The sequence below is a fragment of the Grammomys surdaster genome, unplaced genomic scaffold (assembly GCF_004785775.1).
Source record: "Grammomys surdaster isolate TR1022 unplaced genomic scaffold, NIH_TR_1.0 341, whole genome shotgun sequence".
Classification (NCBI taxonomy): domain Eukaryota; kingdom Metazoa; phylum Chordata; class Mammalia; order Rodentia; family Muridae; genus Grammomys; species Grammomys surdaster.
The window spans coordinates 567,706-593,010 of record NW_021604760.1 but is presented as its reverse complement, the minus strand read 5'-3'; the positions used below and the strand labels follow the sequence as shown (position 1 = coordinate 593,010).

At 42.4% G+C, this 25,305-nt stretch overlaps 1 protein-coding gene and 1 non-coding gene across 2 annotated transcripts in view; one reads left to right on the top strand and one right to left on the bottom strand.

Moving 5' to 3' along the window:
- Nucleotides 1–25,305, bottom strand: part of Jak1 (Janus kinase 1) — a 111,136-nt gene that overhangs the window by 26,925 nt on the left and 58,906 nt on the right. The window contains exons 2-8 of the mRNA XM_028778756.1: nucleotides 17,481–17,562; nucleotides 15,105–15,303; nucleotides 12,759–12,882; nucleotides 7,925–8,078; nucleotides 5,416–5,579; nucleotides 3,041–3,380; nucleotides 1,162–1,350 (exon numbers count right to left, since the gene is read on the bottom strand). Of these exons, the coding sequence (XP_028634589.1) occupies nucleotides 1,162–1,350; nucleotides 3,041–3,380; nucleotides 5,416–5,579; nucleotides 7,925–8,078; nucleotides 12,759–12,882; nucleotides 15,105–15,303; nucleotides 17,481–17,486 (1,176 nt within the window). The 5' untranslated portion in view covers nucleotides 17,487–17,562. The remainder of the gene's footprint in view (nucleotides 1–1,161; nucleotides 1,351–3,040; nucleotides 3,381–5,415; nucleotides 5,580–7,924; nucleotides 8,079–12,758; nucleotides 12,883–15,104; nucleotides 15,304–17,480; nucleotides 17,563–25,305) is intronic.
- On the top strand, nucleotides 10,358–10,464 carry LOC114630567. Its single transcript, XR_003712838.1, has one exon. It is a non-coding gene; the product is annotated as a U6 spliceosomal RNA (small nuclear RNA).

Here is a 25,305-nt window from a genome sequence, read left to right as displayed (position 1 = left end):
CTGCTGTCCTAGAGCCCTGGGTGTGCTGACACCCCAATGGGGCTGCTTTGTGGCCTACTTGTGAGTCCAGTGCGGCTTCCCACAATCTCATCTCAGATGACCCACCTCTCTCAGAGACGCACCTCTGCAGGCTCTATCTTTTCCTTTTAAAATCGGAGATTAAGTAATGGTTAACAGTATGAGACAGCCTTTGGATAGACAAAGTCTATAGAAATAACCTTCAGGAAAACACCTATGGTACACAAGAGTGGCCCAAACATCAGAAAGACAGAACAACAACAACAAAACCAGGGCAAAGAGGCCAGGTATTGGATCCAGCTCTACTCTGGGGTCCTAGTGCATGTGCAGGGCTTTCTGGGACCTTGGTCCTTGTAAAGCTCCTTCTCCTCCCCTACTACTGCTCTTTGACAAGTGTGCTGAGAAGGTGGGCAGCTGGTATTTTCTGGGATTGGAGTCTGGGTCTGGTTTTATAGTGGATCAATGCTCTTAAGAGACTCCAGAGAGGTAGAGATTCTCTAGGGAGGTGGCGTCTGGGAGGTATTAGATCAGCAGAAGCAACTGAGGGAAGAAATAAGGTACCAGTGCCAGGATAGAGCTACCAAGCAGCAAGCTTTTTATCCAGGACAGGCCTCCAACTACCACCTCAACATGGTACAATAAATAAAGAATTGATGTAATTCTTTTTCCTTCTTATCCACTTTCAATGTGTATGTGCCTGCCATACATGTGCAAGTGTAGTACCCACAGTGGCCAGAGGAAGGCGTCATCTTTCCTAGAGCTGGGGTTACAAATAGTTTTGAGTCACAGGACATGTATGCTGGCTTGCAAACTGGAGTCTTCTGAAAGAACAGCAATTGCTCTTCACTGCTGGGTCATCTCTCTGACCCACTGTTCACTTATTTTCATAAACTAAATATTGACACTGAAATGTCTTTGTGTGGCCAACAAGCCCTAAAGCAAATGGACATTTGTAAGAACCAAGCACCTGGGATGTGCCAATGTAACTCTGGAACCAACACTGAAAGGGCCTGGCAATGAGACTTCTGGCTTGAAAGGGACCGTCAAGGAGCTCTAACTAAGGACAGGAAACTCTGGAAATCATGTGCCACAGAGTCTTTCTCACCAGCCCATCCAGTCTGGGCAGCTCCAGAGCTGGCTTACCATGTTTTTGTTGTCCTGTTTGTTAATGCTGACCACAGACTCCTTTATTACAATGTGGGTGATTTCAGGGAAATAGGAAAAGTTGTTCCACTCTTCCCGGAGTTTGTTTCTCTCCTCATCCTTCTTGTGTTTATTATATTCCAGTTTCTTCCGCTTCAGTTTATTTTTTTCCTTTTCAACAGGAACAACCTGATAAGATAACAAAAGTGACAGGATTTTGTAAGCTTTCTCACTTTCTGTTGGCAAAAGGTCAGTGCTTCTATCAATTTCATATAGGGCCAAGGCTCAAAGAAGAGATAGCCAGCATGCCTGAAGTCAGAGAAACACAGGGACTCATGGGCTTAGAAACAAATGATGGAGCCCTACCAGCGAACTCTAGGATTTCGTTCTCCAAGAGTCCTTGATGAGCACCATGCACGATTTATAATATGCATGCTGATGCTGGAGAGGACATAATGGACATGTAGCAGCCTCAGACCTCCTCAATTCCAGACTGACAGTGTGCCCAGCCAGGCAGCAGATCTTCCCAAGTTCCTCCCAATACCAATGTTTTGACTTTTTCCTAGGACTGAAGTGAGGCTTCAAGAGATGATATGAAGTCATAGCTCAACAACTGACACACTGAAGTATACACCTGCACAAAGTCATCCAGCTGACTAGCATGAGCTCTGCATGTCAGATTCTACATTAACTTCCTGACATCTCTGAGGTACCATTTCCCAGTCATAAAATATCAAAACTTTTAGTATCAATCTTCATGAGATTAGGCATATGCCTATCTATATGTTAACTAATATGCAGAAAGCACTTGGTAATTTGGTATTGTTATTTAAGCATGAAAATAAGGCAGGAGGAGAAAATTTATCTTACATTTAATATTACTTGCAGTAATAACTATGCGGCTACAGTAATTCAGTCAACAGTTATTATTAGGCAGGTTCGGTGTCAATGCACCATCTAACTCAACAACCATATGAATCGACTATAGTAACTGCAGTCAAACAATTGATTTCTTGGGTTCCACGTCTACCAATTCTGTGTGTACAGATTCAACAGCCAATGAGCGAAATGTCAGGCCTGTAATATTGTGTATGTGCCACAGACTCTTTTATTGTCATTATTCCCTAAGTAGTACAGTGTAACTATATTATTTGCATAATATTAGGTATTATAAGGCAACCTAGAGATAACAAATGTGTACAGAAGGCTATGTAATAATTACATTAAAATGCTGTATATGTTATCTATGAGATCTGAGCTTTGGCAGATTTAAGTACCTACACAGAAACTTGATCAATACCTGCCTCCAGGTACTAAGAGACAATGAATGGTATCTACAATTGACAGATGAATCCTAGGCACCTACTTGGGTAAAATAACCCTCCTAAGCCCATTTAAATACAAGGAGTGGAGCTGAAATTTGAACATGTCTCCTTAGATTTCAACTCATGCTATCACCTCATTTGACAAAGACAAAGGGCTGCAGATGTCGCTCAGCAGCAGAGCACATGCCTAAACATGTCAGACCCTAGATTTGATTCCAGCACTGTAATTATAAGTAAAGTGAGGGAGGAACATGCAGTATGCTCAAGTCCCTTAAGTCAACCCCCAGTACACCAAAGCAAACATTCAAAGCTTCCTAACACAGAGGCTGTTATCTACTTCATGACACCAAAGCCTGCCTTGGTTCAGTTCTTGCCTCAACTGTGGCACAGTTCTGGTGTGAGTGATGAGTGATATGTGGCCTCCAGCTGAGTTGATTCAATGAAGCCTACAGGATGAGGTTATGCGAACAGGTGATTCTGACAGGCTCAACAGCACACTCCTGTGACAACTCGGATAGTCTCTTCTTTTTCATCAGACAGACACACCCACTTACGTTTGGTTTCTGCCGCCACTGGATCCCGAGATTTCCAGTCACCATGACTTCATAAAGAACATTGCCGCTGTCATTCGAATGGCACCGACTCAATTCGTTTTCTGATGAAATCAGTAGCATAGAAGTCTCAAAAATTTCAGCTCCATAATGTTTTGTCAAAGTTTCCAATGTAGCCAGGTATTTCACCTTCAGGTCATGTGTAGACACACTGCTGTCACAGATGGTCTTGTTGTTAAATTCCTTCAAGAAATCCTTGAAAACATTATTTATTCGCATCCTGGTAAGAAGGTTCCTCTGTCTGATGGATTTATTTAATGTTTCTGGAATATATCGCTTGTAGCTAAAAGAAAATAAGTTTTTTTATATACAGGTTAGCAAGAAATGATTAGAAATCTGCCTCTATGACTTTTTGTTCAAGCAAATGAGAAAACAACATCTACTCCCAGAGGACCATGGATGTAAACAACTATAAACAGATAGATACAAATCTGACGGAGAGAGGGCACAACATCACGAGTTCCACAAATGTCAGCCCCTGACAGATGTTGTCACATTATCTGAGTCACAATGCAGCCAGAAAAGCTGAGTCATCTAGGTTTTTTGCTTGCTAGTTTTGGTGCTCTGTGTACATTAGAACACACTCATATGCATTGGAACAATTGAGCATTAGGATGGGGTTCACATCTGTAACCCTAGCACTCGGGAACTGGAGGTAGAGGTAAGAAGATCAGGAGTTCAAGGCTATCCTCAATCATATAGTGAACTGCTTGAGAGTGAGTTAGAATGTTCTGGAAAGCATCAGGCTGGGCCTTACTCTCCTATTGAGATTAAGACACTCTATGCTGCCTGACTATCTGCATACTATTCTATAAAGATTATATAATTTCTTATGAAAATGATTAAAAACTCACAAATGTTAAATACAAAACAGTGACTGTGTCCCCAGTTTGTTAACGGGATCCACAAGTCCCCTAAGCTTTATTACTTATCCCAGGCTCTCTAGCAATCAGAGCTCAACACATGGCCACGCTAAACAGGCAGGAGGTAGTCTGAAAAAGATCATGACTAATAACCCTGAAAGAGTAGGTCCACTGGGGACAAGCAAAGGTAAACTGGCCCTAAGAATCTCTATAAAAATATTGTGGCATACTGTGAATTCTCAGACCAATCTTTAGCAAATAGTATAGCTTTTCTCTTAAAAGTAATGTAACAGAATTACAGAATAGTTGTCAACTTACCTAAGCCTCCTGAAAAAATAAGACACAGAGTGAAGTTCACACAGAAGAGCAAAAGCAGCGACTAGGAAAGTATCTAATTAGCCCTGCATGAGGAGTGACTCAACACTGGCCAACACAAGGAGAAATGGAAATCTCCTCATGACATGTACATACCACTCTCATAAACAATACAGATACAAATAACTCTCCTTTCATACTGAAGCAGTGGACCTGGGGGTGAGTCCCACTTCTGTGGTACTTCAGATGGAACTAGGCGCTCAAGCATGTGAGACAAGAGCTCTGGCATGTGCAGTGTCCTTTGTAAATAAGGTCTTTAAAATGGGATTGTCTTTTCTTTTCAGTCTTATTTATTTATTTATTTATTTATTTATTTATTTATTTATTATTTGAGACAAGGTCTCATTATGTAATCCTAGCTGTCCTAGAACTTGCTGTGTAGACCACGTTGGCCTCAAACTCAAGAGATCTGCCTGCCTCTGCCTCTGCCTCTCCCTCCCAAGGGCTGGGACCAAAGGCATGTGCCACCAAGCCCAGCTGGTGTTATCTTTTACGGCTCATTGGTGAGTGGAAGGGTGATTCAATTTTAGAGATGGGCTGAAATTATATAGACCAAATATTAATCTCAAACCACACTTGAATACAATTTTCTGTAATGAATAACCGACCATCCCTCATATCAGAAGTCCCAGCTCCCAGGCCACAGAGTACAGATTAAAGAAGGCAGTTCCAACAGCCAGCAGTGCCACTGTGGGAAAGACAGGAAGTATGGAGGGCATGCAGATCACTCATCTGCCTGGACATTTCACTCTAGTTCACATTTCTGAGATTATTAGTTAGCATAAAACATATCAGGCCACAATTTTAAATGTGCTATTTGGTACAAATATTCAAAAATTTGATTCATGCAGAAAGATGTCAGAAAAACAGTGTAGCAGGCAAACAACATATATGAAAGCATATAAAGTAACATTGCAGGTAGGTGAGGTGGAACATGCCTATAATCTCAGTACTTGGAGTGCTTGAGATAGAAGATCATGAGTTTGAGGCCAGCGGGACTACAGACAGCAAGACCATGCTTCAATGTCCCAAATCAGTAACAGGTCCCCACCCTCCACTTGGGTTGTCAGGAAGGCATACCTGATGTCCTTGGGAAGTTCTGGCAGCTGCATCTTCTTCATCATGGCGTAGTGTGAGATGGCCAAGACAGCCATCCCCAGGCACTCATTCTCAATATCATGTCCATCCTGCTCCGTCTTGGGGTCCCGGATGGGAGCTAGGCATTTGATCAAATCATACTGTCCCTTAGGAGCAGAGAAAAGAAAAACTGAGTCACCACCTAAGCTTCAGGAGCCACCATGTTGACCTTGAGAGGAAAGCTAGCCAAAATGCCACACACAGAGCAGAGAGAAGAATCAGTGTGTCTCCGGGATCAAGGCCGTTTCCACTAAAATGGAGCACAAGGCAGCTAAGAATATGCTCTCTCTAGATTACTTCATTCATTCACCCATTTAGTATTTATTAAGTACTTGTCAAGGTGCTGAAGAGCACAAATTTACAAACCCCCTTCATGGGGCTTCTAATAAATAATGCCTAAACACTGTGAATATTAGGTCTCAACTGCATCAGAGCAAGACAGGTGACACTAAGCTGGCAGAATTAATTTCATAAACACTTACTATTATGGGTTTGGAGAAAGGGCAAGGAGTTACATTCCACAATACATTATTACCACAAACCATTAGTTTGTTCCACATGTGTTAGTCATATTTCTAGTACAGAAGAATGTCATGAGAGTATCTCACAGATGGAGGGAGGAACACAGCATTCCACAAACCAACGGGGACTTTACAAACAAAAAGACAAAATATGAAAAACGAGACTAAAACCAGTACCCAGAGCCAGCCCTGTTCAGAGCACTAATGAGCAGTGCAGGCTCCCACTCACTCTCCCCTAGCCTCCCTACCAGACATGTGAGTCTTTCCTTTACACCACCTCAGTCCTACAACAGCCCTGTCAGAGTCCTACTAGGGGAGAAATCTAACTCTAAGCACCACATCCGGTCGATTCTGAAGAAGAGAAACAGGAAGCACTAATGTTAGATGCTTACAAAAAAGGAAGGTCACATAGAGGAGATGCATGGAGTGATGGGCTGAGAGAAAGCCTGACCCTGACTCCAGGGAACTTTCCTCAACACTACAACAGCTGCACCAACTCTCTGCTAGGTTTTTCTTCTCCGAGGAAGTGAACTTCTCAGCCACTTTCCCTGGCAGCACTTCAGTTTCATATTATTGTTCTGCTTTTCTTTGGTTGGGGGTGAGATAGGCTGCAGTTCTTTCTGCCCACAGTAGTTTTTTCTTTCAGGTAAAGTAAGGTCATTGGCTATTTTCACAACGTTTTGAGAAAGAACAAGAATTAACACCAATAGTACTTGAGGAGCAGAAAAATCTGATGCTGAGATCTTGGAAGAGGAGGGAGAACCTGACTGTGGGCACTCTAACCCACAGTAACTGATACTGATCCTCCGGAAGTGAGATTCTAACGCAAGGGTGACCCCATCGTCGAAGCAGGGCACTCTTTCTCCAGTGAGTTCTCCAAATTCACGCCACTCCACAGGCTCCATCACTAAAGTCTGTCCCTTTCTCCTCTTATTATTATTTTCTTTTTAAGTCATAATCTCTCTGTGTAGCCCAGGCTAACCTCAAACTCACAACATGAGTCTTTAAAGTGCTGGAATTACCGCCCTTCACAGGTATGAGACACCACGCCTGACCCTCATGATTTCCTATGCACTAGCTATGCATCATTTACAAACTCACTGTTTCTTGATGTCTAACTTGAGTATACAACAGGTACACAAAGAAACCGTACTGTTTCATCCAAGTACCCAGTGTCTTGGCAAATACAACTGCTAAAAGCAAACAAGATATAGACACCCAGTAAATAATGTTAAATCAATAAATTGATATGAAGCCATTAAAGATGAGTCTTTCTGAGACAAGGACTCACTATAACCATGGCTGCCCTGGAATTAAGGGTGTGTGTGTGTGTGTGTGTGTGTGTGTGTGTGTGTGTGTACAGACCAGGCTGGCCTCAACTTTGCTACAGTTCTGCCTCTGCCTATAAAATGCTGTGATTTCAGGTGCCTATCACCATGTCCAGCCAGATTAGTATTTATAATGGGTATCTGAAAAGGAAGATGAAAATCAGATGAATAAAGAAGTGGTTTATAAATAACAGGCAATATGGTATTTCCAAATGCAGTATACATGGTGCAATAGAAAACTGACATTGAAACCAGGAAGCATCACATCAAACATCCTAGCTATCCTGGAACAATGCAATTCCAGGCACCTCTTAGCCTCTCTTGGCCTGGCTGCTACCTCACTTCCCTTTGACGGCTACTCTGTGCCCTCTTATGTAGAATACAGCTGATAAGCAAAGTGGTAGAAAGCAGTGACTGTCGTGGAAGACCCACAGCTGGGAGCCTTCCGACTTCCCAGTGACCTGCTTTTCCCAATCACCTGGGCAACAACAACTCAGAACAGCCCATAAAGTGCCACTAAGTACAGCTCCACAGGGAATCTGAGCCCCCCACCAGGCTTCATGCTCCTCACAAACTTTAGATTTCCTGGCTCAGGCTTCCTACCTGAGCAAACAGATACTCCAGTGAACTGGCATCAAGGAGTGGGGTTGCTTCTGGAACCCTTTTCTTCTCATAGCCATTTTTCTGCTTCTTTGGAGAATGTCGCCATACAGACTGTTCATTGTCATTGGTTCCGTGCCAATTGGTAAAGTAAAACCTAAAAGACAGTTTAATAATGTCAACTGTGGTGGAGGAGTCCCTGGATTGCTCATCTGGGAGAGGTGTCTATCCAGAGTGGTCCTTGCTGAAGCTGAACTGCCCTGAGGAAACTGAAGACACAAGCCTTGCATCTTCAACCCTCATCACCCTGAGCCAACATCCCTTCTCACGTTTCCAAGGACACTGTCACAATGTACCTCAGCACCTCCTTAGACAGGAGGATAAAGTAATGTCCTGGTGGTCACAGTACAACTCTTCTGACCTCTATAACACCTACCACCCTTCCTAGGTAAAACAGCACCTGCCACCTACAACCAGCTGTTACTTCACAGCTCTAGCTCTGCTTGGCTGTCCTGCCCAAGGTCTTTCCATTTTGGTCCTACCATTTCTGAAATCAAGTTCTGTCCAACAATCAACACTAACACAGCAGTGTTTCTTGGGTCTCAGATGGCTGTTATTGAATTGGTGATGTACTTGACAATGAGCAAAGCTTCCAAAGGGAAACACAAACATATCAGGTGTGGGGACATGCTGAAAGAGAGCAGCACTTTACCCTCTATGCCGCCTACTCCTAACAGCAAAACCTGCAGGCAGACTTCACTGTTTCCTCTGTGCAGATGAGAAAAATTCACGTTCACTGAGGTGAGGTGACCTAACCCTCCAAACCTGACTCACGACTACTTTGGCCTGTTGGGGAAACAGAACAGTTTCTAAGCTGTGCGATGGCTGAGCCACTGTGGCCCAGCTGTCTTCAGGCTACAGACTTGGCTCTGTCTGGGGCTCTCTCCCAAATGTGCCAGTAAGTTGAGAGAAAAACAACCATTTCCCTGAGAAGCAATGAACAGCTCCCACACTAAAGAGCTGCTATTAAAGTCTGACAACAACAGAGCCAGCACAGGACAAGAGGACTCTCGGGCATAGCCTCTGCCCTCTGTGAGTTCTCTGCCCCACAATAATACAGAACAACAGGAAGTGGGACACATGTCATAAACAGAACTACACTGCAGCATTCACAGGCCCCACATACTTCTTTTTTCCTCTATAAATATCTGTCAAGAGTTACATTTTACAGCTTGACTTATGCTCAGTTTAATGTGATTAAAAATAAAACATACACATTTCATGGATGCCTGATAATACTGTGAGCCCTTAACAACATGTTTACTTGTCCAGCATAACAATGCCACACTAGAACTCGAAACTTTTGATATTGCAATATGGCATTATTATCTACAAATGTGTTGAACCACCTTCATAATTATCCTGAGATGCACACAACCTGCAGGCTACATGTTGAACATGCCTGACTCTAGAACCCAGGCAGCAAACAAGTACTTGGATGAGGCAAGATGCTTCTGCAAGAACAAGATGATGAGCTGAATTGGCCAGGAAACAAACAGGTACATTTTGAAATGGTGTGGGCAAAGTGAGAGTTCCCTGACAGCAGAGGCCACAGCTGTCTTGCTCAGCACCAAATCCCCAGAGCCACACAGCAGGTGCTAAATATGTGCTTCACAGATAAACAAGTGATGAACAAATTCAAAGAGTAGCAGTCAACAAGGGGAGGACAGGATGGAACTATTACTTTAAAGGTAAAAAACAATATGTTGTAGCTTTCAGTGGTTGTATACAGCCTGTCTTCTCTTTAGCTCATGAAAGGAACTGGGAGATTGACTATGGGCTTCAGTGTCTTGCATGCAGATAACAACCACAAGCTGCACAAACTACTTCAGGTCTCCAAAGCAGATGGCAGACTATCCCCTTAATTTCCATATATGTTCTAGGAGACCATATTTCAATTGGGAGGACCCAAGGGGACCCACCAATGCAGTGGCTTATGTTTATGTGGGCCTGGGCCTTATAGTACTCCTCACAAGAAGAACAGAGCACAGGAGAAAGGAGTCAGTGAAGCTCCATTCTTCCTAGAAGCAGGAAGCAGAACTACCTGCTTACAAATCTACAAAGGTTCAACCAAGCCTCTGACTGAAGGGCACATAAGCCAGGTAAATTCTGGTAGGTAAAAACCACGTGAGGACCACAAGCATTATGTTCAGCATGGCAGGTTCCCGAAAGCTTTCTGAGAGAAGCCCTGAGGACAGGTACTCTCTGAAACAATCTAACCCATGCACACTCCTTCAGCATTCAAACTGGTAAGCCAGGTTCAATGGTGGTGCTTACAATTCCAGTATTTGTAAGGCTTCTGCAGGAAGACTGCAAGTTCAAGGCTAGCCTAGGCAACTTAGCAAGATCTGTTTTGGGGAAAAAAAAAAAAAGCCGGTGCTTGCTTTGTTAGCATAAATACTAAAATCAGAACGATAGAGAGATTATTACCATGGATCCAGTGCAAGGGTGACAGGCAGATCTGTGATGTGTTCCAGATTTAAAAATAAAAGATGATTATCAATATTAAAAACTTCTTAATTGCTAATAGAGCAAAACTAGAAAAGTAACATGCTACCATGCCTGGCTTTGTATGTTGGTGGGTGGGATCCAAACTCAGGCCCTCGCAAGTACTCTACTGACTAGGTCAGCTCCCACATAACTGTAAAATTCTCAAAACTATCAACTTACTGTAAAATTTAAAAAAGTTACCAAGCTGCTTACTGAACTTTGTATACTTAAGTCCTGATAATACGGTAACAGTTAAAATGGAGGGCGAGTGAGTACAGTGTTCACCAAGTGCACACACCTTTACAGAACGATGGGGAAGGAAGAAGAGAGCAACACATCAGCCATCTTGACAATTCCAGAGAGACACTAGAGATGACTATACATTCTAAGTTTGCATTTAAACTCTGTACCTGATGAAAAGTTTTTTTAAGTTTCTACAGAATTGTACTGAAGTCAGTGATTTTCACTCATGTTTTTTCCTTGAAAACAAGAATAAGGCTGTCTTACATTAATATATATCATAAATTACCATCTACATCATTAAGTAAAAACAGAAAGGCATGCCTAAAGTGCAAGAATATTTCCTAAAGTAGAGCTGGGATGGCCCTGCGACAATCACTAGACTTGTTTTCTTACTGTAACTTCTTCAGTGGCTAGAGTACCAGCTTTCAAGCTCTCTGTAGACTGTTGTACCGCAAATGTCTGCATTGAGGGTGGAATCTTTCCCCAGCTTCAAAGAAACTGTGGTAACAAAGCAATATCCTGTTAAAGCACACTGGCAGGTATAAAGTCCAGGTGACAGCACTCCTGTACTTCCTGGCAGCTAACAGAATGGGGAGCAGCTAAACGCCACAGGCAGCCATGAAGACAAGCACCTGCTGCACTACCAAGATGGTTTCCTAGATGTGGAACCTCACCAACTCCTTTCTCTTTGCAGTTCATCAGCTTTTCCTCTGGAAAATGGGAGGGTTGAGTTAGGCAAGCTTGGGTCCTTTGTAAATGCTACATGCTGCCATACTGGACTGTGATCTATGTGTAAAAGCCCACTGGGAAAGAATCAGACCTCAAGGCCATGTCCCTGTCTAAACTTCCAGCTGCAAGTCCATTTCACAGGCTGAGGGAATTAAGATCAGAGTGAGAAAAACAAACCAAAACATACTGAGAAGGCTCAGCTGGAAGGGTTAAAGGGTCCCCTATAACTGGTGCAAGAGTCTCACAGGGCACACAACTCTCTCTACAACCTGAGAATTTAGCTGAGCACCAGAAGAGGAGAGTTCAGCCTCTTAGACTGGTATGGTGCTGCACAACCAAAATGTAACAAAGGCGACAGATGGGGTACTATGGAGACCCCAGAGATTGTGGCAGGTGTTTCTAGCATGGCCTGGAACCCTCTTAGCATCTGAGCTGATCTACTGATTTAGCCATATTTACACAGATCAAGGTTCTTTTCAGAAAGGGCCTAGCCTGCTTATAAGCTTCATGGCTAAGCAAACATTAATTCATGCTTTACTGCCATCTAAAATGGTTTCATTCCCACATACACTTCCTCAATACACTTACAAAGTCAAAGATGTGAGCCAGTGGAAGAACCAACTGTCTGTGTGACCTAGGATAGTTAACAAAGTCTCTGACATGGGAGAAGAGTGAAGTGCTCATCAGAACAAAAAGCATAAAAGCAATGAGAGCCCATTGTTGTCAGGGGTGGATCAAAGCATCACTCCCTGAGAGCAGGACTGAGCACTTATTTCTGTTACCTCTCCAGGTGGTATACAGAATGCTTCTTAGCCACAGCCTTTAGTAGGAAACATTTTTATATCATAACTTAGTATATGCATATGCATATACAGATACACACACACACAAATATTTCTTAACTCAAAAGTTTTAAAATACAATGACCTTAGAATATTGGGGGAGGGTGTGTGTGTGCGTGTGTGTGTGTGTGTGTGTGTGTGTGTGTGTTTTGTTTCTTTCCTTCTATCTTTTTTCAAGTGCTGGTTATAACCCATTATGTTAAACCTACAACCATGACTCATCATGTGGAAAACTTTGCTAGAAGGCTTTGATTCTATCTAAACGATCTTCATATCATGTTTATAAAATGTGAGAGGTGATCAAATTCACTCTGAATCACACTGCAACATGGAAGATGTCCCTTCTCGTTTGAGAAGCAAGCAAATAGAGTAACTATAGTACTTCTTCCTAAGTAATTTGGGGCCCCTGGCCAAACAATGTCCCAGGCAACGTGAGTAAACCCTCTGACAGAGTACAGCTCTGTGTGCTGTACCTCATGCGGTAGTGGAGCCGGAGAGACATTTTGTCATCCACAGTGATGATGCGGTTCGGAGCGTACCAGAGCTTTGTGCTCTCATCGTACAGGGCGAAGAGGTTGTGACAGAGAGGAGAGATACCTGAGAAGAGAGCACACGGCTAAGTTACAGGCAGATGCACTTGGTCATCTGTTTCCAAAGAGCAACATACACAAAGATAAGGAACTCTCATCCAGAAACAATCTCTGTCACTTGCATCCTCTCAGCACTGATGCATCTCTCAGCTATGTTCACTCAGGGAGTTTTAATCATGTGCATCAAGAATCACAACTCCCCAGGAGCATGTATTGTAGCTCCTGGCAAATCAAATTAAAGCCATTTGAAAATAAAACGATACAGTTCTCATTATGGGAGTCTTACCAAATTTGGATTAAAAGAAAAAAGGGCTATTTCAGAGGCCCACAGAGCCCATCTGATGTGCCCTTTTTAAATCACAGCAAGGGAAAAAAACATCTCTTCAAGGGAAGGTAGGAATTCCTCAATCTGTTTCTTATAATTTGTTTAAACAATTCTGACACTGTGATTATACATTATTACATGCAAAGTTGTTTCTGGCCACCATACAAACTGCATATTAGAATAAACAATAAACAAAGTGTTTGTCAGTGATTAAAATGTATTATAATTAATAATTAAACACACTTAAGTACTCTCTACACTATAATAAATGTATTTATCTGCATTAACTCACAGGAAGATCTCTTAACAAAGCTGGTCCTACAGTGCTCTGCCTTCCCACTCCACTATCTGCTCCTTTAATAATAACCAGCATGGTGGGAAAACTAGATTAGAAAACGCCTTGCTTCTGGGTCTATCAGGAGACAAAACAATGAAAGCTAAAAGAAAAACTTTACTAAAGTTAGGTGAAAATGTAAAGGAAAGCACACTGTCCCAACACCATTTACTGCAATTACCAATGAGAGCTATAAAAATTCAGTATTTATGTATTTTCAAATTAACAGAAGAGATACTATCTATTCTCTACATGCTGGACTGAGAAACAGATAACTCCCTATGTCAGACTGTAACAAACGACTGTCTATCAAGAGTTACTTAAAAATATGGCCTCCTTTCCCCACATTCCACAGAGCTCAGTCCATTTCATCCCATGTAGTACTAGGGTAGTAAGAGCCTACCATATTCTTCCCCTGTAACATAAATTCTCCCCTTTTGTTGGTGTTCTGGTACATAAAACACTTTAAGCAGAAAGATGTGTATTGGGAAGTAAATAGGGCCTCCAGACAAGCTATATTACTAGCAAGATCTTAAACTGTCTACAACATTACCATAATGTCGCACTCAAAGTTAAAGGTAGGCAGAGCACGGCCCAGGCTCTCCCGAATCACAGCAAGTTACCTCATCGCATTTATTGGAACACAATTTACAACTATAAAACCCACCTGTTTTAAGCGTTTATTCCAATGAACTTCAGTAAATTAATGTATGAGATAGGTGGCTGTTTTTATGGATTTAGGGCTTTACTTTACTTTCCATATAAAATTAGGTGGGTAAACACCATGCGCCTCCATGCTGGAGGATGATGAAAGGAGATTTACTTTGTTAGGTGCTTTGGTCTCTCATATTAGCAAGGTAATGGGCTAACTTTAAGTAAAACAAGTCTCGCTTTCTTTTTTTAAATTAATTTTTAGGTTAATATACAAAGGCTTCATCATGACATTCTCACACATATGCATTTTTATAAACCAATCTCACTTTTAAAAAGGATTGTGTCCTTTTCACAATCTAGCATGACCAAGCCACAGGGCAACCCTAAAATTCCCACTTCAAAGTGGCAGAATGGACCAGGTAAGGGAAGAATGGGCCAAACTCAAGGAATCAGAATACTCAGCAATACATTAGGAAACAGAACTACTGATCTCATACAGACTTGCATAGAACCTCAGCTAGTGATGATGTCATTCCAATTACAGAGCTGTGAGAGAATAGAGAACCGAGCTTTGGCTGGATGTGATGGTAAATACTTGTAATCCCAGTAACCCACTCAATGTCAGGAAGAATACAGCTTTGAGGCCAGCCTGGGCTATGTACTGAGTCTGTTCCCCAAGTCTGAGCCTTACAGAAGGCAAGGGTCATTCCTTAATATTCTATAGCTGTTTCATTAATGATAAAGGAGAAATGCACATGTTTCCATGAGAAGTGAAGGTCCAGGATTAGGAAACAAGGCAGAACCCTGGCTTCCAGAACTCACACCTTGTTCTCAGCAGAAATAAAAAGAGGAGAGACTCCACATGTGCTCTTACAGTGTCCCACTGCAGCCTCCCAGCCCTGCAGCCAGTACTCACTGCACTCCTGGGCGGCCCTGATGCACAGCTCCTCGGCGGTATACTCTCCACAGCCCAGGCGGAGTGGTTCCCTGTCCAACAGATAGAAAGTCACCTCCACTCCTGGCTCAGGGACCACCTGCTTCACCTCAGTCTTCTTGAAGCTCCTCATTTTAGCACAGAAAGCCATGGCATTGCAGTCCTCTTTTATATTTAGATACTGTCAGGAAGGAAGAGCAGGCAACATAGTCAGTCTATATGCTGTTTGCTATGGAGGAAAGTAAGCGGGCATCTGTGAGAACTTCTACCCTTTTCCTTTCTGAATACCAACGAGGCCCGAACTTATAAGAGATGGAACCATAGAAATAATTAATTATGCACAGTAACTAAGCAGTCCGACTATATTCTCAACAATCAGAATAACTTAAGCAGGGTTTGAATTATGTTCTCTACTTGCGTACTAGTTGTAGTTGGAAAAAGCTCTCATCTGGAGTCACTGATGGTAAAGGACTGAATATTGCTGCCTCTGCTGGAATCATGAACGTAATTTGTAAGTAACCAACAGAAAGAATTAGTCTTTCCAGTCTCGGCATTAGTTCAGATCCTCATCTGAGGCAGTGTACACAAAGTGAGTACTACTTAGGCACTATAAATCACATGGGAAAGTTGATGACTGGGGACAGGTCCCTGTCACTGGAGGGAAGCAGGAGGGCAAGCATCTCATGCAAGGCAAGACCCATAGGTAAGTTCTTTGCAGGAAAACCACTCACAAGGCCTTCAAAACAAGAGAGCCAGGACTAAAGTAGCAGTCCCGGATACTGAGTCCAGCCAAGGGCAATGGAGGAAGAGAGCCAGGGGAACCCCACATATCCTTCCATCCCTTGCCCCAAACCAATGACCTCCCAACCATTTTCCTGTCCTCAAAGTATTTCCTTCCTTCCTGGCAGCCCCAGCTTCACATAAGTGCCCAAGTGTTATCTCTGTAAGCCAGATCAGATCCTCCACTAACTACTCGTTATACAGACTCCTGGCTGTCTGGCCTCTCACCCCATCTCCTCTCACTTCTAGCTGCTTGAAACCCAGGCCACCAGGTATCCCTGTCCCTTCATGCCACCCACTAAGCCCTCTGTGCTATCTTTGAATATACTGATCCCACTAGTGAAATACACTCGCTACTTAGCTTTCATAGCAAAGTTCAATTTTCCTCAGAAACTAGCACTTCCATCAAGAAGGCTTCACCGAGCCCCACTTGTACCCTTAAGCTGGATGCCATCTCTCCTGTGCTCCTAAAGTTATATCATACTAGCCACGGGTATTATGGTCATTGAATTCATACACCTTTGTGCTATGAATCCCTGAGCATAACAGCTGTATTCGTCTTTTATACCCAGTATGACGTACAGAGGCTTGCCTACAGTGGGCACTTAGAGAGGATACAAGGAACTCACCAAACATGAGGAGAGTTCTACACAGCATATCCTGTTGTAACTCTCAGGACCAAATCTATTTGCTTAGTCTATTAGCTGTTGTGATAGGAAGCAAGATAATTTAAAAGGGAGACTATCCAGGTATTCAATTTTAATACATAATATCCCAAATAACCTAAAAACCAGAATCTACTTGAAATTAGGATGAAGACTAAGCTAATAACTTACCCTACAGTTCAGATAAGCAGGCAAAAAAGCCCAACACTGAGTCCCTAACTTGATCATACTGAAAAACCAAGATGGAAATAAACAGTATTTTAAGCCTGCTTCACAGTATTAAGACAAAGGAAACCTCTGTCTTAGATATTCTCTATAGCTACAACAGAGGAAGAACCAAAGACTATAAACTGTACTGTAACTCTACAGAAATAATCATGTATCCACACAAAACTTAACATGTACAAAGAACAGTGCTATTGGCAACAGCAAGAAAATGCCCACTGATAACTTCTGACAGGAGAGGGTCCACTATACAAGGTGTCTCTACAGCTGCTGAAAATGTAGACACAAAGCTACATGACCAAACTGGATGACACAAGTGTACTAGGGGCCTGTGAGTAACGCAATATATATTGAAGCATAGAAAAAGAACACATGATATACTGGTAACAGTGTAGCTATCAGGAGAGGTTACAACTTTCTGGAGCTTTTGCTGTGAAGGAATTGTTTAAGCCAGCATATCCAACACTGGGAATGAATAATATACAGGACAGACAGACAGACAGACAGACAGACCAGAGCACAGACAGTCCTACAGGCTGAGTGTCACAGTTTAAGGCCAGGTGCAATAGTATAGCCATAATCTCTGCACTGGGTAGGCTGAGGTGAGAGGATCTCAAGTTCATACAGGATGGCCTTCAAAGTAAGGCCCTGCCTCAAACACTAAAACAAACAAGGCAAATGTGCATACCTGCATTTATTCGGTTGTCCAGTGTTCCTGAAAAGCAGACTGGATTTTCTTCTTTACCTTCCAAAGCCCATTCAGAGCTGATCTAGAGACAAAAATAAATCAATTCAGAGGTAACTAGATTTGAAAATAAGAAGACATTTTCCACTAAGGAAACAGCAGAGCCTACACATGTAGGAACTGCATTTAGAAGAAAGAGGTAGGTGATGACTGAGAGAGACACTTAGAAGGCAGAGACAAGAAAAGAAGGCAGAACGTTTGCTTCCAAGTGTCCTAAGAACAGCCATCCATGCCTTTCTCTCGAGGCCAGGAATGACCGTGCAGATACCAAAGGAGCTCATCCCTACAAAGTGTCTTTGCCAACACGAAGCTATCAATGTACAGATTCAAAGTTGGCTTCTATTTATTACTTAGCACATTTTTACCAGAATCTGCTTTGCAGAAAAGTACAGGCCTGGCCAGTGCATGGCAGAGATGGATGAGGAAGCAAGAGATGAAGGTGGTTAGCAGCAGTCTCCATCATTTTACATCATCACCACAGGAAACAACATAAACAAAAACCCAAAAGCAAGAAAGAAACTCAAGACCTCTCGTGTTCCTCTCACCCATTTGGTGACAGGACAGAGATAGTAGAAGAATCTTTCCTGCAATGTTTGAGGCTTTAGTAACATTAATAATGGTGGGAGCTAGAGAGATGGTTCAGTACTTACGAACATTTGTTCTTGCAGAGGACCTTGGTTCAGTACACAGCAGTACCCACATGTGTCATATAATCATTCATAACTCTAGATTCTGGGGATCTGATACCTTTTTTCTGAAATCCAAGGGAAACACACGATGCCTAAACATACACTCAAGTAAAATATTCTAGCCACAGAAAATAAAATACATTTTTAAAAAAGTAATGACCATAGATCAGGAAGGAAATTTTGTGTGTGAATTTTGATGTGACAACTTATGTTTGGCAACTAGGACATAAGTACCTTCAAAAATACTGAAATAACAAATCATTTTCCCTTTAGCTTTAAAAATATAACAATACATGACAAGTGCTTGAAGACTATGAGTAGATACACTGTCTCATATGACATTAGAAAATATCTAAATGATAATTCTGTGTTTTGTGCAGAATCAGGGCTTCAAATATCACAGTTAGATGTCTTCCACTCACATTGCATGAGAAAGGCATGATGGCTATTCTTAAGACACTTGGAAGCAAACGTCCATATCAGAAAATGAATTAACTAGGAAAAGCGCAAGTTGGTCCCTACCCATGTGGAACTTATCACCTGCAAAACAGTAGAACCAGACAGAGAGACACAGACAGACAGCATACACAGTTTGATACAGCCTGGAGCTCAGGGACGCAGTAACACAGAACTGAAATGTGATGACTGTAAAGAGAGTGAGAGAGGAAAGGCAAAAACATCAGCAGGTGAAGGCAGTCTGAGCAGAAGCATCAGCATGTGTAAAGGCCTGGAATGAAAGCACTAGTCTGGGGACATTTACAAGATTCCTTTTCATGCTGGGCATGGGCAAAACTTGCTAAGGACACAGCTGCCTGCCTTGACCAAGGTATGGAACTCTGCTTTCAAACACTAAGAAGCTTGCCCTAAACCAGGAAAGGCTCACAGACTCAGAGCCCTTTAGAGCAGAAGAGATTTTACTAGTCCCATCAGGCCAAGGTTCCTTCCATGGGGGCTATTACACAAACCTTTTTAGTACTTAAAACTTTTTAATTTGTGCCATTAGCCCGTATAGTTTAATCTGAAGACTCAGAATTTCTCTGGGCTTCACACAAGCTTTAAGGTCCAGACAAGTCACTAATCTGCTCCTACAACCAGGATGCCATGACAACCTACAATCATGACAAGTGTGTTTCCCAGTCTTTGTTATCTGTTGCAAATAGCACTATCCAGAATCACAGTTTATCTCATCTTCAAACTAACCTCCGGTGCTGAAGCTGAGATTTGTGAGACAGTCTGAACTCTGAGAAACAAGGTTAGCTATGGGATTCTTAGACAATACACAATTTACTCTGACATTTTGCATGCTGAATAAATATAATGAACTCTCAGAGAACTGACATTCTAATAATAAAAATAAGTCACACAGCATTTAAAAACCATGCTCAGATCTGTACTAAGCTCTTCTAGCATAGCACTGTGGATCTACTTTCAAGAAAGGATGGCTGCCCCTACCCATGATGACAAGTAATTTTGGTGTTACATTTGTACAATGGCTTCATCCAAGAAACATGTCAAAATAAGCCAGACTGTGATTTACCTGATCACTTGTAGAAAAAGCAGAAAAGGAGCAAAACCATTCATTGGCTTCAGAAACCAAGTCGAGTTTTTCACTACAAGGGAAAGTCTGCCGTGCCAGAAACACAATCCAGCAGGAATCATAAAATATCATTTAAAAGACACACCTTTACCAAGGACTTCAAATAAATGTCAAGTTGCTTAGAAAATCCGGACCAACAAAGATGAGCAATCCATAGTGTCTGGGTGAAAGCAGTGAACTTGTCTCCCTATTATACAAGCAAAGATTTAAAAGAAAAATAACCTTCATTCAGTGACAGAGTTACTGTGCTGGTTTATGCAGGAGAGAAATCGGAGAAGTTCTATAGACTTCTCGAATACTTTATCACAGTCTTATGCAAGTGGCAAGTATCTCTGATAGTTTCTGACTGATGGACAAGTCAGACAAACAAAACAGTTTCATGAGTCTGAATACAACCAATTCAAAAACCACTTCCAAACAGGCAAAGTTCCAGCAACTTCTATATGACAATCTGGATAGCTCTTGAACTTTTAATATTTGTATAAGGGATACATAGATGACTGAATTTTAGATGGAGGGCAAAACAGAAACTGAACTAGACAGTTCTAATGTTACAGAATGCTATCGTCATATGTATCTGAGCCAAAGGCTACTGCCAGGTTTGTCTAGCAAAAAGACTGAGTCATAGCTAAAATCAATGATAAAAATCTAAATAAAACACTGTATGTCCTAGATTATTTCCACTGAAGATACTGTCTTTCCAGGTGCCATGGTATATGCCTTTTAACTCTAGCACTTGGGAGGCAGATGTAGCAGTCTCTCTTTGAGTTACGAGTTTAGTTTCTACTAAATACTGACTTTCAAAAAGATATTATCTTACCTACAGTGAATTATATTAAGGAATCAAAAACATTTCTAAAGCAGAAAATACCAATACAATGTTGAAAAATTCAGAGAAAATGAAAAAAAATTATACATATAAATAAAATTTCTAATACTCTGGGCTGGGAGCCTGCTGAGAAGAAGGCAGAGTAAACAGAATCCTGGCCCCAGAAGTATAGTCTGCCGAAGGTTAAGTACAAAGGCTGGGGCTCTAGTGACCTGAATGACCTGAATCTGGCTTCCCAGGCAAGTTACTTAACATCCTCAAACCTCAATACTCTCAGTGAAGAGATAAAAATAAGCTCTACCTCACAGGACTAGCAGGAGCTTAATATCACAAAACAGAATTCAACTCTCAGGAAACCCTTGATCTTGACCATAATTTCTGTTCATCTGATTTTAGCTACAGATACAGTTCTAGTCAAGGAGGACCCCCAATAAGCACAAAGTTTATGACTTCACAGTTTATGACAGAGCAAACCACTGGAACTTCCATCTGCAGAAAGTCTGAGCTGTGTTGGGCTAATCAGTACGAGTGACAGCAGTCCTAATGTGTAGCTCCTGATTCAAGGACCTTGCCCTTTCCACAGGGTAAGAAATCACCCTTCAATCACCACCACCCTGTCTTCTCTGGCTGTTTAGTAGTTTTCAGTCTAACATCCACCCAGGACACTGATCTCATTACAAGTCTTCTAAAAGTACTGTCAAAAAGAAACCATCAAGCTGAGAGTGGTGCACCATAGGCCTATAATCTAGTACCCAGCAGATCTGGAGGATTACAAATTCCAGACTAGCATATGCTACAAGTAAGTTTGAGGTCAACCTGGTCTGTACAGCAAGACTCTGTCTCAAAACAAACAAAAGCAGCAAAGTCATTAACTGCCCCACCCTCACTATGTTCCAGCCCACGACTCCAGCACGGCAGGCACCCTGGAGGAATAGCAGTGTTCTGCTTACTCAACACAGGCCTACCTTGCCTGGACATGGAACTTTCTTAAGGTCTTCACACACACAGGCCAGGAAAACCATCTGCTGTCTTCCAGTTGCACCACCAGTGCCTCCTACCCATAGCATTACAGAAAGACTTTCTCTGTCTCTCCAGAGACTCCAGGACTTCGTTTGGACCTGGATAATATTCTGCTGAGAGCACAGCAAGAAACTATAAAGCTGCTGGAGTCTAGCCAAAAGAATGACATAATATAAATACAAAACTTGCATTTTTCCCTGTCAACAAGTCAGAATTATAGCTTTTCTGTATGTCATTCCTGTCACGCAGAATCACTTACTTCTAACTATAGCAGCAATTCCAGGAATACCCCGCAACAGTAAATGCCGCTTCATTTACAATAAACTTCTAGAGATGAGCAAATGATCAATGCCAAGTCAATGGGTTCGCTCTGCCTTGTTCCTAAAGAACCTGCTTTAGCCAAAGAGGAGGTCTCTGACAGAGCAAACGGTACTTTGTTTAATTAAAGTCAGTAAATGTCTTCCTAAAAGCCACACTGCATCAAGATGCTGTGCAGCTCGATTCTGCTTTACTTTCCCTTCTTTTAAACTAATTACCATTAATGTATCTATAATGTTATTAAAGAGGCCATGATAAGATTAGAGAAGCCATCTCCACGGCCCTCCTCGGGGTTAAAACTATGGTGGCAGAAGTGGATACTCAGAAGGGGTAAGCAGGGCCAGACTTGGCCGCACAGCCTATCATCCCAGCATTTAGAAAGAAAAGGCAGAAGAACCATGAGATTGAAGGCACCCAGAGCTAGAAGGCAAGTTCCAAGCTAGCCTGGACTACATTATGAGGCCGTGTCTGTCAAATGGTGGTGGGGGGAGGGAGTGGAAGGGAGATGATGGACAGACACCTTGTCTTTCAGTTAGCACTTCTTAGACACTTATCTAAAGTATTTGTGAGGCACCTGCACCATAACAATAAAACCTAGCATTTATTTACACATTTTGTCCCTAAAAGAGGCTTTCAAATCTTTGAAAATATTGAGGATTCACAGTTCCTTCCACAGATGAAAAGACCTGGCTTAGGACATTCCCATGATTAACTGTCAGTGAGTGGCACAACACCTTGTCCAGTGCCCTTGCTGGATCCCTTCTGGAAAAGATGCAGACTTTGAGAGATCCAAAGACATAACAGGGAACAGAGCACATTCACCAAAACCTTGAGGCCTACTTCCAGCTGTTAAGATAAACAGGAGCCTCAGCATCTGGAGGAGCACTCGGTAGGATGCCAAGAACCAGCAGTAGGTAGTGTGCAGTCAAGAAGGCAGTGTGAGGCTTGGGCTCAGAAGCCAGCTGGGAGGGGAGCAGCTCCCAGTTCGGAGAAATCAAAACTGAGAAGGGGGATAGGTGTACAACTGTTCTAGAAAAGAGCCAGAAGAAAGGAAAGGACACCCAGCATGGTATCCACTTGCGCTTGGACCAGGGGGATGGGGAAGGAACACACAGGAAAAAACTAGAAAGAGTAGATAATATGGAAAAATAGGGAAGGGCACAAAAAATCCTGTGCCAGCCTGTCCCAGAAAGACAAATGGCCAGGTCTTGCCTAGTCTTGAGCAAGCCTTCTAGCCTCTCAAGACTCAAGTTTTGCAAAGTGAAAAAGTACTGGATGGGCTCTAGGGCTCTCTACAAATGGAAGTGTCTGCTGCATGAGGACCTCCATTCATATTTCCAGCACCCATGTAACAGCATGGTAGTGCACAGCTGCAATACAAGCAAAGGAGGAGTGCAGACAAGAAACCATGACGCTCCCTGGGCAGCCTAGGTAAACTGATGCCTGAAGCTGACCTCTGGACTACACACACATATACATATAAATGTACACGTACATATGTGGGGGAGCGGGGAATTAAGGGAAACTATATTGTGCCACAAGTTGACAAATTTTTACTAATGTTATTTCAACAACGTCATGAAAGCAAGGACACAGAACCATCCTTGCTGGCATAGCACTTGGCAATGCCTGGAGGATACCACACTTTAACCACTTGGCATTCACAGGTACAAACCCATCACTTCTCAGTAGGTAGGGTGAGAATGAGATTGAGGGGAAGACCCCCACTACTGGCACCACCGCCATGACTCATCAACACCACCAGGCGGGCACTCTGCTTCTTGCACAGTTCCCTGAACACTCAGTACTCAGAAGGAACACCTCAGCCCTGCAGCCTCATGGAAGACCACCTAGGAGATCACGCAAGCAATTCGGACAGATCAGGAGCTGGAAAAGCCCCCAACACAACATCGACTCAGTCTGTGCTCTAAAGTAAGTTGAGTACTGCCTCAAAATAGATTTAAAAAAAAAAAGAAAGAAAAAGAAAAAGAAATGAAAGAAAAAATTTTTCCCTCCAGGAACCCCAGCATTTCTCAGTCAAGAAATTATGATCAATATTTATGGTGACACTTTTTTCTTCTTACAGGCTGGAGATCAAACCCAGGGTTCCACCCAGTCAAAGCAAACACAGCCACCCCTGAGCCACACATGCAGGTCTTTAAGTGCAGGCTCAGCTCTGAGCAGATGGCACTGGTGCCATATGGAGCACACTCAAGGCTCCAGCCGACTCCAGCAGCAGGTATTGCTGAGACCTCCCTCTTCTCCCCTCCTCCACACCCACTTCCTGCAGCACAGCCACACGTTCACTCTTTAGGGACTATGGATGCAGTGAGACTGCAACTCAAAAATGCAAAAAGGAAATCAAGTCCTCACAGGGTAAATCACTAATTCCAATGTTACCCTATTTTTTCCATCTAATATTCTTTGAAAACACTAAAGTCTGAAAATAGATTTCACATTCCACTAAGGAACAGGGATCTACAGTTTGAAAATCACTAGTATAAAATAGTCAAAAAAATTATCAATTTTTCCCTATCTCCATCTTTATTTAATATGTGCATCTGCCCAGCTGAACATTAAACAGCAAGCCACACTTCCTCTGGGGCTTACCTGATTATTCTTTACCCACAATACGAAGCTAAGGACACTGCAACATAACTTCTGGGTAGGGCCTGTCCACAAGAGAACTCCGTCTTCACTAGTGTCTCCTACTAGATAGTTACCTTCTATCATCAACCATGGTTCCACAGAGCTAGAAACTACATCCCAAAGCATGGAGACCCATTTTAAGTTCTGCCAATTACCCCTATGCTTATGTGTATTTCCACAGACCCAGGCTCTACTTTTACAGTCACACTTCCCAGTGAGACTTCACAGAACTTGGCAAGCTCAAACTGCAAGTTATTTACTTTGCATCTGGTCAAAATTTTGACCATATTTCAACCATATTTCCATTGGGAAAGGGAGAAAAGTCTAGGGTGTGGCTGTCAACAGAAACTATGGGTGAGTTTTGAGTTCTGGATGGTAAATGGTATCATAATTAGAAGTCCTTAATTATTTCTTACCAACTAACTAGAAAAGGTACCCAGAGGCATCTGTCTTTTAGCAAGAAAAACACTTTCCACTCTGTATATAAAAAGGTAAAACTAACTTAACGAGACACTTTGAGACCTTGTGGTGAGGTTCCACATAGGTCTACAGCATGCCTATGTCCATCACTTGTCAAAAACCTTTGTCTATCTAACAGATAACAATCCTTCGACTGACTGGCCATTCCGTTTACTTTTCTGCTTTTTAGTTGAGGGTGAAGGACGG